This window comes from Zea mays, chromosome 5 (assembly GCF_902167145.1).
Source record: "Zea mays cultivar B73 chromosome 5, Zm-B73-REFERENCE-NAM-5.0, whole genome shotgun sequence".
Taxonomy (NCBI): Eukaryota; Viridiplantae; Streptophyta; class Magnoliopsida; order Poales; family Poaceae; genus Zea; species Zea mays.
In genome coordinates, this window is record NC_050100.1 from 37,494,182 (window position 1) to 37,508,505 (window position 14,324).

At 43.0% G+C, this 14,324-nt stretch overlaps 1 protein-coding gene across 4 annotated transcripts; it reads right to left on the reverse strand.

Annotated features, from left to right (window-relative positions):
• Nucleotides 1-448: 448 nt before the first annotated feature.
• On the reverse strand, nt 449-12,766 carry LOC100384416 (uncharacterized). 4 transcript variants are annotated; one of them, XM_020537482.3, is made up of 18 exons: nt 11,992-12,766; nt 9,734-9,789; nt 9,486-9,662; nt 9,255-9,387; nt 8,402-8,501; nt 8,132-8,329; nt 7,789-8,059; nt 7,582-7,680; nt 7,409-7,497; nt 7,232-7,331; nt 6,963-7,133; nt 6,606-6,758; nt 4,178-4,338; nt 3,893-4,091; nt 2,830-3,290; nt 1,413-1,476; nt 1,078-1,167; nt 449-999 (listed from the first exon to the last, which is right to left on the reverse strand). In XM_020537482.3, exons 1-18 carry the CDS (start codon nt 12,089-12,091, stop codon nt 922-924), a joined length of 2,700 nt encoding a protein of 899 aa, XP_020393071.1. In that variant the 5' UTR covers nt 12,092-12,766; the 3' UTR covers nt 449-921. The 4 variants fall into 4 exon arrangements, with proteins under 4 accessions (XP_020393071.1, XP_020393072.1, XP_035814661.1 ...); XM_020537483.2 differs by having other exon boundaries at nt 9,486-9,646; nt 12,500-12,765; XM_035958768.1 differs by having other exon boundaries at nt 12,500-12,765.
• Between the last annotated feature and the right edge of the window lie 1,558 nt (nt 12,767-14,324).

Sequence of the window (14,324 nt, forward strand, 5' to 3'; positions counted from 1 at the left end):
CGAGCTCAAGGCCGAGCTCTTGGGCAGGGGCGAGCTCGAGAACCGAGGCGGGCAAGGGCTAGCTCATGGCCAGAGGACGCAAGTGCATCCGAGGAGAAAGAGCGCAACGACGCGAGGTGCTAGGAGAGGAAGCGCGGCGACGCAAGGGGAGTTGTGGGTAGCAACAAGTCAACAACACGAGAGAAGGCACAGCCACTGCTTTTGCTTTGGAGCTTGATGCCACAAAGACACCAGCATTGCACCTCAACGCCATAGCTTGTGGCCCTCAAAAAAGGTCCAAAAATAAGATTACGTAGTCCAATGGGCCAAACATAGCTTTTTTCAAAAAAAGGAGTTAAAATGCAAAAAAAAAAAATCGGTGAAACAACTCAGAACTCTAGCTAAGATTGTGCGTGCATCATCTGCCTTGCATAGCCTTGGTTAAGCTTCATAACACTGCGCTAAAATCTGCGAAAAATTAAACATAGTCGTACAAAACTACACCCCAGATCAGTTAAGCTTCATAACACTCGCTAAAATCTGCGAACAATTAAAGTTGTACAAAACTACACCCCAGATCGCATTAGCAAAGCGATTCCAAGATCCTAGATCAAAACAAGATTATTGATGCATATAAACCAGCATATACATCTGATAGCTCCATTGGTACACTCCAAGGAACAAAGACAAACAGACATGAACAGATATTTTGCTATCTCCGGCAACAAAACAAATTTGCAAAAAAAAAGTACTTATTACAGAACCATGAATGGACTGGATAAATAGGACCACGTTGCCCCTGGCTTGCAATATACCGGCAATGCTTGGGTAATATGTACAAAGAGCATCAAGGAGAGCTTTTCCCGACTTGCTTCTTTCATCAAACCTGAACAGAGGCTTATTGCATGAATTGCACTCCTTAATATGGTAGTAGCCTCCGCATTATGAAATGAGGCTGCTCTGGATGCGCTTCAGACTGGGATAAACCAAACGGAGTCGGCCAAAATCCAGAGCATTGATCTGTGTGCAAAAAGCTTTGCTTAGTTAAATAAAATACAATGCACAGGATTGGACTTCTGCACAAAAATGTTAACTTACCTTTGGACAAGAATGCACATTAAGGACCTCCAACGCACAACAAAGGGATATTGCAGATTCTAATTCCTCCTCTTGCAACATGGTGCATGCCTGTGAAAAAGTGAGATTGCATCGATCACATAGATAAAATTGCACACTACAATACGCAGCAAAACCTGAAATTACATGCCCAACATTTAGCAAAATTTGTTGATTAAACTAACTCGTTGCAATCAACATTAATAATATAAACGTGAGAATAAACACAACTACCATTCAATCATTCATCTCGTGCGAGAACTAGTCATTGCTAGTCAAAAACTTCAAAACAGAATGTTGATTGAAAAAAAAGGTACCAAAAGTTGGAGGTTGGTCAATCTTGGGCAATCAAGCTTCAGCACCTCCAGTGAGCTACAATTGCTGAAAGAAAGAAATAACTGTTGTAAGAGAAATTCATTGGTTACCAGACAATTCTGGCATCCCATTAGCAAAAAAAGTGCCATAACATGAAAATGTTGCAATGTTTTTTTTAAAAAAATCAATAGAGACGTGCATTGTACACATTAACCTAATAAATTTTAATTTCAAAATTATCTCTGATACCAATATTAAAAAAACACAAGTGGTACCATGAGCACATGATAAACAAGATGGATTGAGTGATTCTCTATTTTTATCCTTGACATCTCGAAACAAATGTGGCATTGTTTTTCTTGTTTGTTTGACTTCATGTGTATAGCTATGTTTTCTGGTCGCTCGACCAGCTAGTCGAACTGGGGGACCGACCAGCGACTAATCTCGATTAGTCGTCGACTAGGTCCGACTAATCGAGCTCTGGTCGACCTGGTCGTTTACTGGTCGTCCTGTTCATCCAGGAGACCAGGACCTATGTATATACTATATAATATATACTATTATACTATATAGTAAATAATTATATAACTATATAGTATATATGAACTTCATATACTATATTATGAAGGATAGGGTAAACATGACATGAATTCAGCAATACTGAAAAATGAAAACAGCAGAGAAACACTTACTAGTTATTAATACTACAAGTCCCAGAAACAAGTACCAGATACCAGATACAGCAGAGAAACAGCAGAGATACTAGTTATTAATCTGGATTTCTGGAGTCCGTCGGTGAAGTCCAGAACTTGGAAGTTGGAAGAACTGGATTCGCGCGTGCTGGAACTCGGGATTGGAATGGATTCGCGTGTGCTGGATTGGAAGTCTGGAGTGGATCAGTGGACTTTGGAAGCCTGGATTCCAATTTCCAGAACAAGAACTCAAGAAGAGCCGCCGAGCAGGTAGGGAATTAGGGAAATAAAGAGAAGACAGAAGAGGCGGCTGTCGGCTGGCGTTTCAACTGCCTGTAGTCGGGCCGCCCGCCAAAAAAGCCCACGAAGCCAGGAAATCAAAAAATCTAGGTCCTAAACCTAGTCGCCCAGAACCGGCTAATCGAGCGACTAATCAGCCCTAATCGTCGACTAGTCGGACGACCAGGGCGATTAGGTACTCTAGTCGAGTCGACTGCCTAATCGAGCTCTGCTAACCGACTAGCCCGACTAATCGCGACTAATCGCGATTAGTCGGACGACTTGAAAACACAGGTATTGTGTACTATACATACATGATTTTAACCATGCTATATTTGCTAGTAGGAATGCCCGAAACTCTAGATATGAAATTCACCCAATCGTCATAAATACAAAACTAATACCGCATAACAACACTGGAAAAGGTACAAATGCACATTGATGTTACCTCAAGTTTAACGTTAAAAGATTGGAGCATGTCAAATCCACTTCCTTCAAGTTGGTTGAAAGATTAAGATTAATTTTGGACAAATGTGAAAAGTTTGCTATCAAAGGAATAACAACTTTCTTAATATTAGGGCACCCAGTACAATTGAGAACTTCAAGCAGACGGCCAGGTTGCTCACTGATCTCTTCATTCTTGATTGGTGAACTAGGTGGACAAGAGTCAACTGGCATATCCACAGAACCGCTATCCCCAGATTCGCACACCAATTCTTGAAAATTTGTACATCCGTTGAAGTTCACATTAACCAAATTACTACAACAAGCAAGAAGACCTTCTATTGCATTCTGTTCGATGGGTGAGTAGGACAGATCTAGCTCAACAAGCAATGGAAGAGCACCCTCTCTGTAAAGGGCATCCAATGATGAGTCACTGAGGTACTTGCAAGCTGAAAGTTTTAACACCTGCCAAAGGAAAACCAGATACCATTACAACAGAATACATCAATAAACTCCATTTTGTATGAACAAATCCATTATTATCTTAACATTCAAATTCCAAAATTGTTCCTTTTCAATTAATCACATGTGATAAAAAAACATCATATAAAAAACAAATGCTAATAAAGTGAACTCCAAAAGGTAATTCAATGATCTTATACTCATTTTCTGTTTTTCCAGATCATACTACGTAAAATGGAAAACTATACCAAAACTTTAGGTGCCGTTTGGTTCACGAAATGTAACGTAAATGGTATCGATAATGATTCACATTCGAGTACCAGCGGTAATAAGTTTGAATAGGCCGGTATCAATTTCTAGTGTGGTATCTGATTACGGTTGGAGTTAAACAAACATGATTTAACGTTATCAGTTACCCATTTCGTTACAAATATGTGAACCAACGGCACCTTAATAGCATTGCATACATCTACACATGAATAAACATTAGGCTGCATTATATATTTGCATAGAATAACAACTATTAAAATAAGGTTCCATCTTAATGTACCATACTCCAAAATTTGCAACATAAGTGTTCCAAACACGAACACAGTCAAGCTTACCTTCAACTGTGGACAACTGTCAAAAATAGGCTTCAAGTTGATCAAAAATGTATAAGACAGGTCAAGCAAGGTCAACTTATGAAGGCAATGCAATGAAGACAATCCATCGATGCCAATGGATAGGCATGATGACAGGATAAGATGTTCAATCAGAGGACATGCCCCGGTCATACAAGTCAGTGAATCATCCACAAGCTGCCTGAACATGCAAAAACAAAATGAACACAGCAATAGTAGGTAGCAATTGATGAAATAAAGCAAAAAATACTGAAAGTGTGGCACAACCTGCAGAAAGAGGCATCTAAAGATGTCAAGCGAGGGCAATTGATGGAAGCCTCGGAAAGCACACCACAACCCTTCAGCTCCATTATAGACATATTTGGGGCCTCAATGCACAGAATACTTAATTTTGGACAAATTCCCAGATTTAGGGATTCAAGGCCCACCTATAAAAGAAGCCATAAACCATTGTCGGAATGAACATATATGTGCTGAATTAGTAATAAGAAACTGAAGGTATAACACAAAACTGAAGTATAGATGTGAAAACCTAAGTAGAATTTGTGCACCTATACTTCAGTTTTGTGCCTTAGAATTTGCTTCCCACCTATACTTCAGTTTTGTGCCTTAGAATTTGCTTCCCATCTATATTATATCTTTTCAAATTTAGAACTGAAAACCTAAGTAGCTTCTTTTACCAAAGTCACTCCCCTTATCTATACCACTATATAATCCACCAATTCAAACTTTGCCAAAACCCACCCAACCAAATCACCCCCACACTCATAACCTCCACTAAAATCTACCAAACAAATTGCACCCAAATCTAACACGCCATCAAAACCAAAGGTTCAGATCGTTGGATAACCCCCTCTCATTCACTCAAATCCAATGGACAATATTATTTGGATCATCCCTCCCCATGCGACCACCTGCCGCCATCCTCCCCCCTCCCCTGACCCCGCCGCCCCTTCCGCCTCCCCACACTCACGTTGTCGTCGCCGTTGACCACTCCCCTTCCCGGGATCGTAGCGTTAGCATGGGCTATATGCTAGTCTTCATCAATCAAACAGCTGCCAGAACTCACAAGTTCCTCGTGACATAATAGTGTTCTTGAACCAGATCATGTACCCCACAAAATCACCAAATTACTCTCCTAGGTCCAATCCACACAGATATTAGTGCAAAAATGAGGAAGATAGTTTAGCAGGTTTGTTGGTTCGAGAATCTCCAGCAATAGCCCCCAAAACAGGCCCCTACTTCCCATTTGGGTGCTCCCCCTACTTTTGAGAGGCCTGTTTTCTAGATTGCGCTCCAGCAGTAGGCATTAAAATAGAACCCCAAATTCATTCTAATAGAAAATGGCACATGGGATCCGGTTGTCATTGACTAACTCCGGCCAAAACACAAATTAGGGAGAAGACAAAAAAATTGCTGACTGGAGGAGACGCCCGAGCAGGGGCAGACCTTGCCGATGGCAGATCCGGAGGGAGACCAGCCGGGTCCAAGGAAGGCCGGATCAAAGCAGCGGTGGAGAGCCATGCCGCCATGGGAGGGGGAGGCATGCTGCAGGGAGGAAGGAGCCGTGCTGCAGAGAGGAAGGATCAGTGCCACAGGGAGGAGCCACGCCACATGGCTGCCACACGCCCACACCACTGCTGGGAGGGAGAAACCATGCCGCAGGGCAGCCGCGCCATGGGGAGATCCACTAGGGAAGGCCGGATCTCACCAAACAGAGGAGTCATACCGCGGGAGAGGAAGGAGCAGAAGCGGAGGTGAGCCACGACGCCGTGGGAGAGGAATCGCGCCAATGGATAGGCCTTGCGAGTAGGGAAATGATCGCAACAGAAATTTGAGGGCCCGAAGGAAAGCCCCCAGGAATGAGAGCCGGAGGGGGCATTTGGGTGCCCACCCAAATTTGGGTGCTCTAGTAGGGGACCTGCTAGAGATGTGCTTTTGGCCTGGGCACCCATATTTAGCTTTGGGGGCTCAAGTAGGGGCCCTGCTGGAGTTGCTCTTATAACTTCTATTTTCATCATTCTAACAACAATTGTCAATAATTGCTTGGTTTTTGAGCCTGTATGCATCAAACGAGGAGCATTGCATGCTTTCAAGCATAGAAAACAAATCTACTGAATTCATGTGTCAAAAAACTTGTTACAGGTCGGAGTAGAACATCACTGTCATTGTACTCGTTACAAGGTCAACGAGGTGACTGAGTACATGTCACTTACTTCAGTGTAATCAGATAAATCAAATTGCAAGCCTAATAATGAACAACTCATAATCAGTAACGTGAGAATATAGAGAAATGGTTACTGTTCACAAGGTCTTGTAGCACATAGTGGTCTAGGGACAAGCATCCTTAACATTAAGGGTCACCAAGAAATTAGTTGGATTGACAGCTAATAGAATCTGTTAAAAGTTGAAGATAGATTTGATATCAATAAAAAGTATGTCTTGATTGAATTTGTTAGGGTATAAAGAAACTATTACAGGCAGCTTGCATCTCCTTATTTTGTGCAATAATACTAATCTACTCCAGTTTCAAGTCTCTTCCAAGGTTTGCCTAAAATAGGCTATGCACCAATCATGTTTTTTGATGTAGTAGACAATCTCTACCTGATATCAGCAAACAAGTTCACTGGTACTCCAACAGCCTACACACACACACACACTGCACATAAGAACCAGAAGTTATCAATAGACTTACTGGACAGAATGCTGCATTTTTAAGGTGATCACATCCATCAAGATTCACATGTTGCAAATTTGGGCACGAGAGTCTTAAGCATGTCATCGAGCGGCAACCAGCAAGAGAGAGACAAACCAAAGAACTGCTATTCAGTTCTACAATGCTCAAACTCTGTAATAAGAGAAAAATGTCATCAGGATATCAGTATAACGAAATAGATTTCACTAATATCTTGAAAATACAAGAATAATAGGGAAAAACAGAATGCAAGAACTATGAAAAAATGACAACAATGTACAAGTTGGAATAACAGCCATAGATTTAAATAGTACATTAGTTATGGCATGAATGTGCATGACCGTCACACTGCCATACCTCACAATTGTCAAGAATCAATGATCTTAGCTTAGGGCAACCACCTCCATCACTAAATACTTCACAAATCGCATTTGTTAATGACTCGCAGTCGCTAAGATCCACATCAATCAAGTTGTGGCATTGCAATGACAAGCTGGATAAACTCTCTTGTTTCTGAAGCACCAATTTCTGAAGAAGACACCAACTTAGCACTCCTTCAAGTTCAGGAGTATCCAAGATAACTCAACAAATGACATTACAAAATTTTATATATAAATAGATATCACCTGAAGTGTGGTCGATGTTATGCTAACTCGATGGAGCACTGAACATCTGGAAACTTTGATGTAAGAAAGCACAGGGCTCCGCAGATTCAATTCAGCAAACCTAAATTGGAAAGATAAAAAACATAAGAAAAAAATTAACAACGAAACAAATACAATGCAAAACCTGTCTCTACTCACTTGCGTAAATGCACGAGACTCATATTCTTAAGATGTGGTAAGTCCAAAGACACTGATGTCAACAGGCTGCAATTATCAAGCTGTAGTGCCTGCCACAGGTGTCAAAGCAGCCCAATTAGTTCTTGTAGCAGGAAATGTACAAAATTGTACTACCAAAAAAACTGAATCACTACCTCAAGCAGACGGCTGTAAGCTATTGCAACCATCGAAGCAGATGTGATTCCTTCACAACTTAGCAGTCTCAAGTCTACTAACATTGGAAGCTTCACGGACTGCATATCAGACCCCCAAAACCAAAAGTACGTGTCAGGTATTTTTCTGCTAATAACTATATGAAGAATGTCAAAGACATGATAAACAGAGCCTAGAGTAACGCAAACCTCAAATGAAATGTTGGGGCAGTTTGATGCATCAAGAGCAGACAGACTTGGACATGAGTTACCTATGTCGCGCAGTGTCTCATCAGTAACACAAGAACAAGATGACATATCTAGTTTCGCCAACAACGGGCAAGCTGTAGCAGCTTGGCGAATTGCATTATCAGAAAGCTTATGGCAGGATTGGAAGTCCAACTCAAGCAACTGAGGACAATTGAGTGATACATGAGCCATGCCAGTTCGCCTCAAAGACAGTATTTGAAGTTGGGAACACCTGTATGGTAGTGTAACATATTAGCTAGATGACACATGAAACTATATACACTACGAAAAAAACATTGATCACCTGACAGATATTCTGAGTGCACGGCACTTAAAAATATGAAGCTCACGCAATCCACCATGTTTAATAGTTGCTTCTTGGATGCCACTCCCAAGAGAAGCATCGTTTACTGTTAAAGCAGTCAATAATGGGCACTCAGATAAAGCTTGAAAAAATGGGCCTCCCAGTTGTCCCTTGCCCATTGTCAAAGTCTTCAGATGCCTACAAGATACTCTATCCAATAAGTACAAGATACTCAATATGCCAACATGGGAGACAATTGGAGGGGAGAACCTTAAAAATACTATTGCTTCCAGAACTAGCATTTCTGCATTTATGACACCATTCAAATTGAGTTCTGTTACACTCGGGTAACGACGGCAAATATTAACAACTGCAAAAACAACATATTAAAACATGAATAGCGTCAAGTAAATCCTGTAGGATCTCAAAAGTTGCTAAATATTGATAAGCATGGGTACATTCTGCGAGACATAACCTTCCAAAACAATACATAATTTAGAGGAAGGCAATTCATATTTAACTACAAATCATAGTCATTAGTCATAGTCTTCAAACCAACGGCTTTAACCTAACGCCCCATTTGGATCCTTGGAATTGAATTCCATTCTAATAATTGTAATTTAGATATAGGTCAATTAAGCTAAAATGGTTTTATATACATGATACAATATATTTGTATACTACTATTGGCCTTATGGGGGAGATATTTATATGCTGCATTTCTACTATAGGGGAGCAAACCAAAGAGCGTGTTATAAGCTGCTGAGTAGAAACATAAACTAGTGATACATAAAATCAATTTTCACCCCCCTCATCCTATGAATTTTGGATAGGCTTATATATAAACTTTGAAAAGTGCTCGAATATCAAATTCCAAACCAAATAACTTAATCTATTAAGTAAATTCCAATTCCTTCAAGATGAAGGGATCCAAACAGCCCCTAATTGCATTTCCCTCCTATGAATTTCTAAAAATTAACGGACAAGTTTGAATTATGAAGTCAGTGTGTCTGTCATTTTGCAAAAGTGAGGTGGTAGGAAATAAGTAGCAAGCACACTATTCTGACTTCCAACTATTGGCGGTAGTGATGTGGTAGAAAACAATACCAAGAAACTGACTTACAGTTCTGCAGTGATATCCTAGTGTTTTCAAATTTCAAACACTTCCAAAAATCATCATGCACACTAGCAGATCGCCACTGTTTGCAGGTAACACCTGCTCTGCATAAATCCTTCTGGCCCAAGAAAGAGAATATCTGCCATGGAAAACCTAAGAAATTAGTACATTTCAAATCAGGCAGAAGCAATATTTCTGTAGATAATAAACTATAAGTAAATGGAAATCAGGGCACACCAGATGCAGGAGATCGTCAGAGAGATCCATTCTTATTCCAACACCTTCAGAATTTCTTTCACCTGGGTTTTCTGCATCATCCACTATCTCGTTATTGGCATCTCTTAGGCTCTCACTACCATCATTTGGGAAAAGGGACAAGCCAAATTCCAATTCGTGTTCTGGTAAACAAGACAGCTTTAAATGAACACATTCATCAGAAATGGGCAAAAATGTCAATTTAGAGTCAAAGGGAGTAGCACTGGCACCAGAATGAAGTGGGCTTTCTCTGCAAAATAGAAGACCAGAATGCAGTGGGCCTTCTCTGCAAAATAAAAGAACCTCTTAAACACAACTCAAAATGACGCATAGACGGGTCATCGATATGGTAATCTCTAAACACAATAAAGTTTGGGTTAAAAAGAGAGAAGAAAATTCTCCAAATCTCAGTGTTTCCATGCAGAACAATACAAATAACTTTCTTCTACCCCTACTGGATGATTTGTATTATCAAACAGATTGCATACAATGTATACATGACAACAAACAATATTCATAGAAAAGACAATTAAAGCTGTGTCACTTTATTTCTAACTACCATAATACTACTCCCTCCATTCCTAAATGTAGGTTGTTTTAGTTCTTTGTAAATTTTAAGTCAAACTTTTCTAAATACACCATCTTATACTACATCAAGGCCCTGTTTGTTTCAGCTTTTTTCAGCTTCGGGCCACCAGAATCTGCTGCATACTACCAAACACTAAGCTTTTCAGCCCGCATCTATAAGAATCAATTTGGTAAAAACCATCCAAAATTAACATGAACAGAAAATCGGTCGAGTCGTTGCAATAGTAGGAACCCGTCACTTTCAAGTTCATGAACCTATGGAAACCTTTATTGTCCTCCGCATGTCATCCCCACGATACTCAGATTTTCCCACAACCAGATTCTCCCGACAGCCAGATTATCAGAAAAGATGGTTAGAAAAAAGCTGAACCAAACAGGCCCTTGTGGTTCATTAAAATCACCATGAAGTCTTGATAGTGCATTCAATTTGGTAGGATTATAGAGATAACCTATTATAGAGCTTAGGACAAAACCGGTCTACATTTTTAATCGGGGGAAGTAGCTCATAGCAGCACAACAGTTGGAAACAAACCAACAAAAGCAAGATGATCAATATTCAAAGATATCATACTATTAAAAAAAACTTAAAAATTTGTGGTCCTTGCTTGTGCCCCATAGTACAAGATTAACCATAAACTACACATGCATAGAAACATGCAAATAGTGTAGAGACTATTTAGGGCACGTTCAGTTCCGCTTATAATCTGATTCTAGCTGGAAAAAACGAAAATCCCACCGAAACGCTTTGATTTTTGGGTTCTCTCAAACGCAGCGGCTACAATAAGCCATATTAACACAATGCACCGACTCTCTAGTGATGTGACCAAGCTCTCACGATTTCAAGAACGCAAGTACTTCCACACGGTTGGCCCTCAACTCGTTGCACAAAAACGGTTTGTTCTTTCTCTATCCTACAGCCTTTCTCTTCTCCCCGCACTTTCTCGGTTTGTGGCCGCTCGATTCCTCTGGTGCGCCTCCTTCTCCCGTCGTGTCGGCCGGCCACCACACCTCCTCCACCCTTCGCCGCCCGTCGTGCCTCCTCCCTCCACCCGTTGAGTCTCCTCCCTCTGCCGGTCGTGTTGTCTACTCCCGCCGCGCCAGCCAGCCACCACGCCTCCTCCTCCCTCCGTCGCCCGCCATGTGACCTCCCTCCGCCGGCAACCGCGGGCAAGGATGTACTTTTGCTTGTAAAAACCTTGTTACTGGAGCTATGAATCATTTTCTACCCAAGCGCCACTAAAACTCCACAGTAAAGTTGCTCCATCCTACAGTTTTGGAACAGAGCTGCTCCAAAGTAGAGCAGAGTCATGCCAAACAGGCCCTAAATATCCTGCAATTAATTCAATACAGTTTGGTTCTATACTTTACATGTTAAAAATTGCCACACATTTTAAGCCACACTTGACTAAAGTTAGGCACTTAAATTATGTGCCACAGTTTGCCACGCCTAAGGAAATATTGTCACACTTTTACAAGTTTATGCAGCGGGAGAATAGTCTTGGCTAAACTGTGGCTATAAACCAAACACATGCCTACCTTGGTCAAACTTGCCTAAACTTAGGCGTGAGGCAGCGAACCAAACATGCCCATTGATATCATTGTTAGAATGGGCTCAACATTTCAACATACCCGTACATCCAAAAATGCACTGCATAAATTCTCATGCTTGAGTTCAAAATATATCTTAGGTATCCTCCAAATACACACAAAAGAACAAGACCTTAGATCGCAATTCCACATCAACTACATAGTGCATGAAGCGCAGCTTCATTTCAATTTCACTAGGCAGGTTTTACCAAAACTACTATCAATGGGATCTAGAAAAACGAAACAATTAAACAACCAAAACTCCACAGCATGCAAAATACTAAAAATGAGGAGCAATATTCGCATAACTTACTCGCCAAAGTGTTGTACTCTAAGCCGTTTATTCTGCAGGTCTCTGTCTTCATCCTCTTCGTCCAGGTTGCCCCACCCAACCTCCACACTGCCACCCGCATGGGAGGCGTCTAGGATACCACCCAACATGTCTCGGAACCTGAGAGAAGGGATAGATTGTCCGCCCAAGGCCGTTTTCGCATCATGCGAGCTACCAGCGGCGTCGGGGTTCCACTCCGGCAGAACCGCCGTCCAGTTATGTGAGCTGGGAGCGGGCTCCTGCCGCGGCGGGAGGTGCCAGCTTCGCCACCCCAGCGATAGCGCGAGTTCCAGCTCCTCTCGCACCTCCTCATTCCCATCTTCCTCGTCACCAGTTCCACCCCCAACGCCCTGCACGCCCTTCATCCGGCCCTCATTCGCCATGCCCTCAGGCCAAAAGATCAAAACCAAACCCTAGAGCCATCCCAGCGCCACTTCCGGCCAGACAGACCCGAACGCTCCTCCCCCACGCGTAACACTATGGAACTCACCGATTTGACACCACGGTACGGTGAACTCCACCGGATTCGGTCGAATCGACCTGGCCCAGCCACGCACGGACACCGGTAGTGCTGGCGCGCACGAAACAGGAACGAGTCCTCGGCGAGGTGGGCGGGGACTACGTCTCGTCGCGTCCGTACACGTATGCTCGAGTGGTGCCGCACCAGCAGGGCGGATCTGCGCGGCGCAGAGACGACGGTGGTGGCGGCAGGCTAGGGAGGTAGATCAGGGAAGGGTGAGAGGGACGGCTCGGATCGAGGGGGTGATGCGGCGCGGCCATATTATATGGTTCGGTACACTGACGGGTAGGGCCCGGGGCATCGGGGCCAGATGCCAGTGGAGTAGTTTTCTGCTGGACCGTGTTCTTGCTTAGGCTTTGCTATTGGAAAAAATTTTGCTGCAGCGGGCTGTAAACCAGAATATTTACAGTCTGTCTCACAAAAAGGAGAATAGACCCCACCTACAGGTTTATCAGGTAACGTTTTAATTGTGTTGTTGCACCTGTAGGTAGGGTATATCCTCTTTTTTGTGAGGGACTGCAAACATTCAAATTTGCAGACGGCTGCACCAATTTTTTTTCCCGGTGCACTCTTTTTTTATTGTTTGTTAGTACTAATACCATGAATAGGATCGTTCCACTAAATTTAAGCAATAGACTTAAGATACATCATATAATTTTAGATGGAGTGATTCTTTAAACCAAATAACTTTAATTTTTCCCTTTATCGCACTATGCAGATACCTCACCTCATCACCTACTTTCTTCCTTCCATAACGGTTCTCTCTAAATAATCGCTCTATAACCTACTATTACTATCATAAAATGTCATTTTTCATACATATCTCTACTACTCTATATAATGGTAGAGTGGGCGTCCACCTTTTTTGGTGAAGCACGCCCCCGCCTCTGTCTCCCGCAATCGTCTCTCACTACCGCGATCCCCGCCCGTCCATCCCACGCCCGCGTCGTCACGTCCGCCATCTCCTCCTCGTCTGCAGTCCTCAGAAGGTGAAAGGGAAATGTGCCCTTGGGCCATTTCTATAATGTTTTGGTGATTAAGTGTCCAACACATAGTAAGTGAGTTCATATGTGCCAAACAAATAAAAAGTGCAAATCATATAACAAGGTATGTTTCTAGACTTAGTCATTGTTTTGAGTACTAATGTATTTTGTCTAAGTGCTAGAAATAGGAAGAAAAGAATTGGAAAAAGACTTGGCTCTGTGCAGCCAACTCCAGCTCGGCTTGGCACACTGGACTGTCCGGTGGTGCACCGGACAGTGTCCGGTGCGCCAGGCTGGTCCGCGTGAAAAGGCCACTCTCAGGACTCGACGGCGGCGTACGGCTATAATTCACCGGACCGTCTGGTGGTGCACCGGACTGTCCGATGAGTCATCAGCGGCGAACTCGTCGCCCTCGGGAAAAGCAAAAAGGCGACGTGGCTATAATTCACCGGACTGTCCGGTGGTGCACCGGACTGTCCGGTGAGCCAACGGTCGCCAGCGCAACGGTCGGTCCAGCAATCCGCGGGCGACACGTGGCCCGCAGCAACGGTCAGTTAGGGCACACCGGACTGTCCGGTGTGCACCGGACAGTGTCTGGTGCGCCAACCGATCCCGAGGACCAACGGTAGGATGTGCCAGAAAAGGAAGGAGATCGCGCACCTGACAGCTACAGTAACTGTCCGGTGCACCACCCGACAGAAGGCAAGTTTGGCCTTCCAAGTTGGCCTCCAACGGCTCCTAGCTGCCTTGGGGCTATAAAAGGGGCCCCTAGGCGCATGGAGAAGTACCCCAAGCATTCACTAAGTATTCTA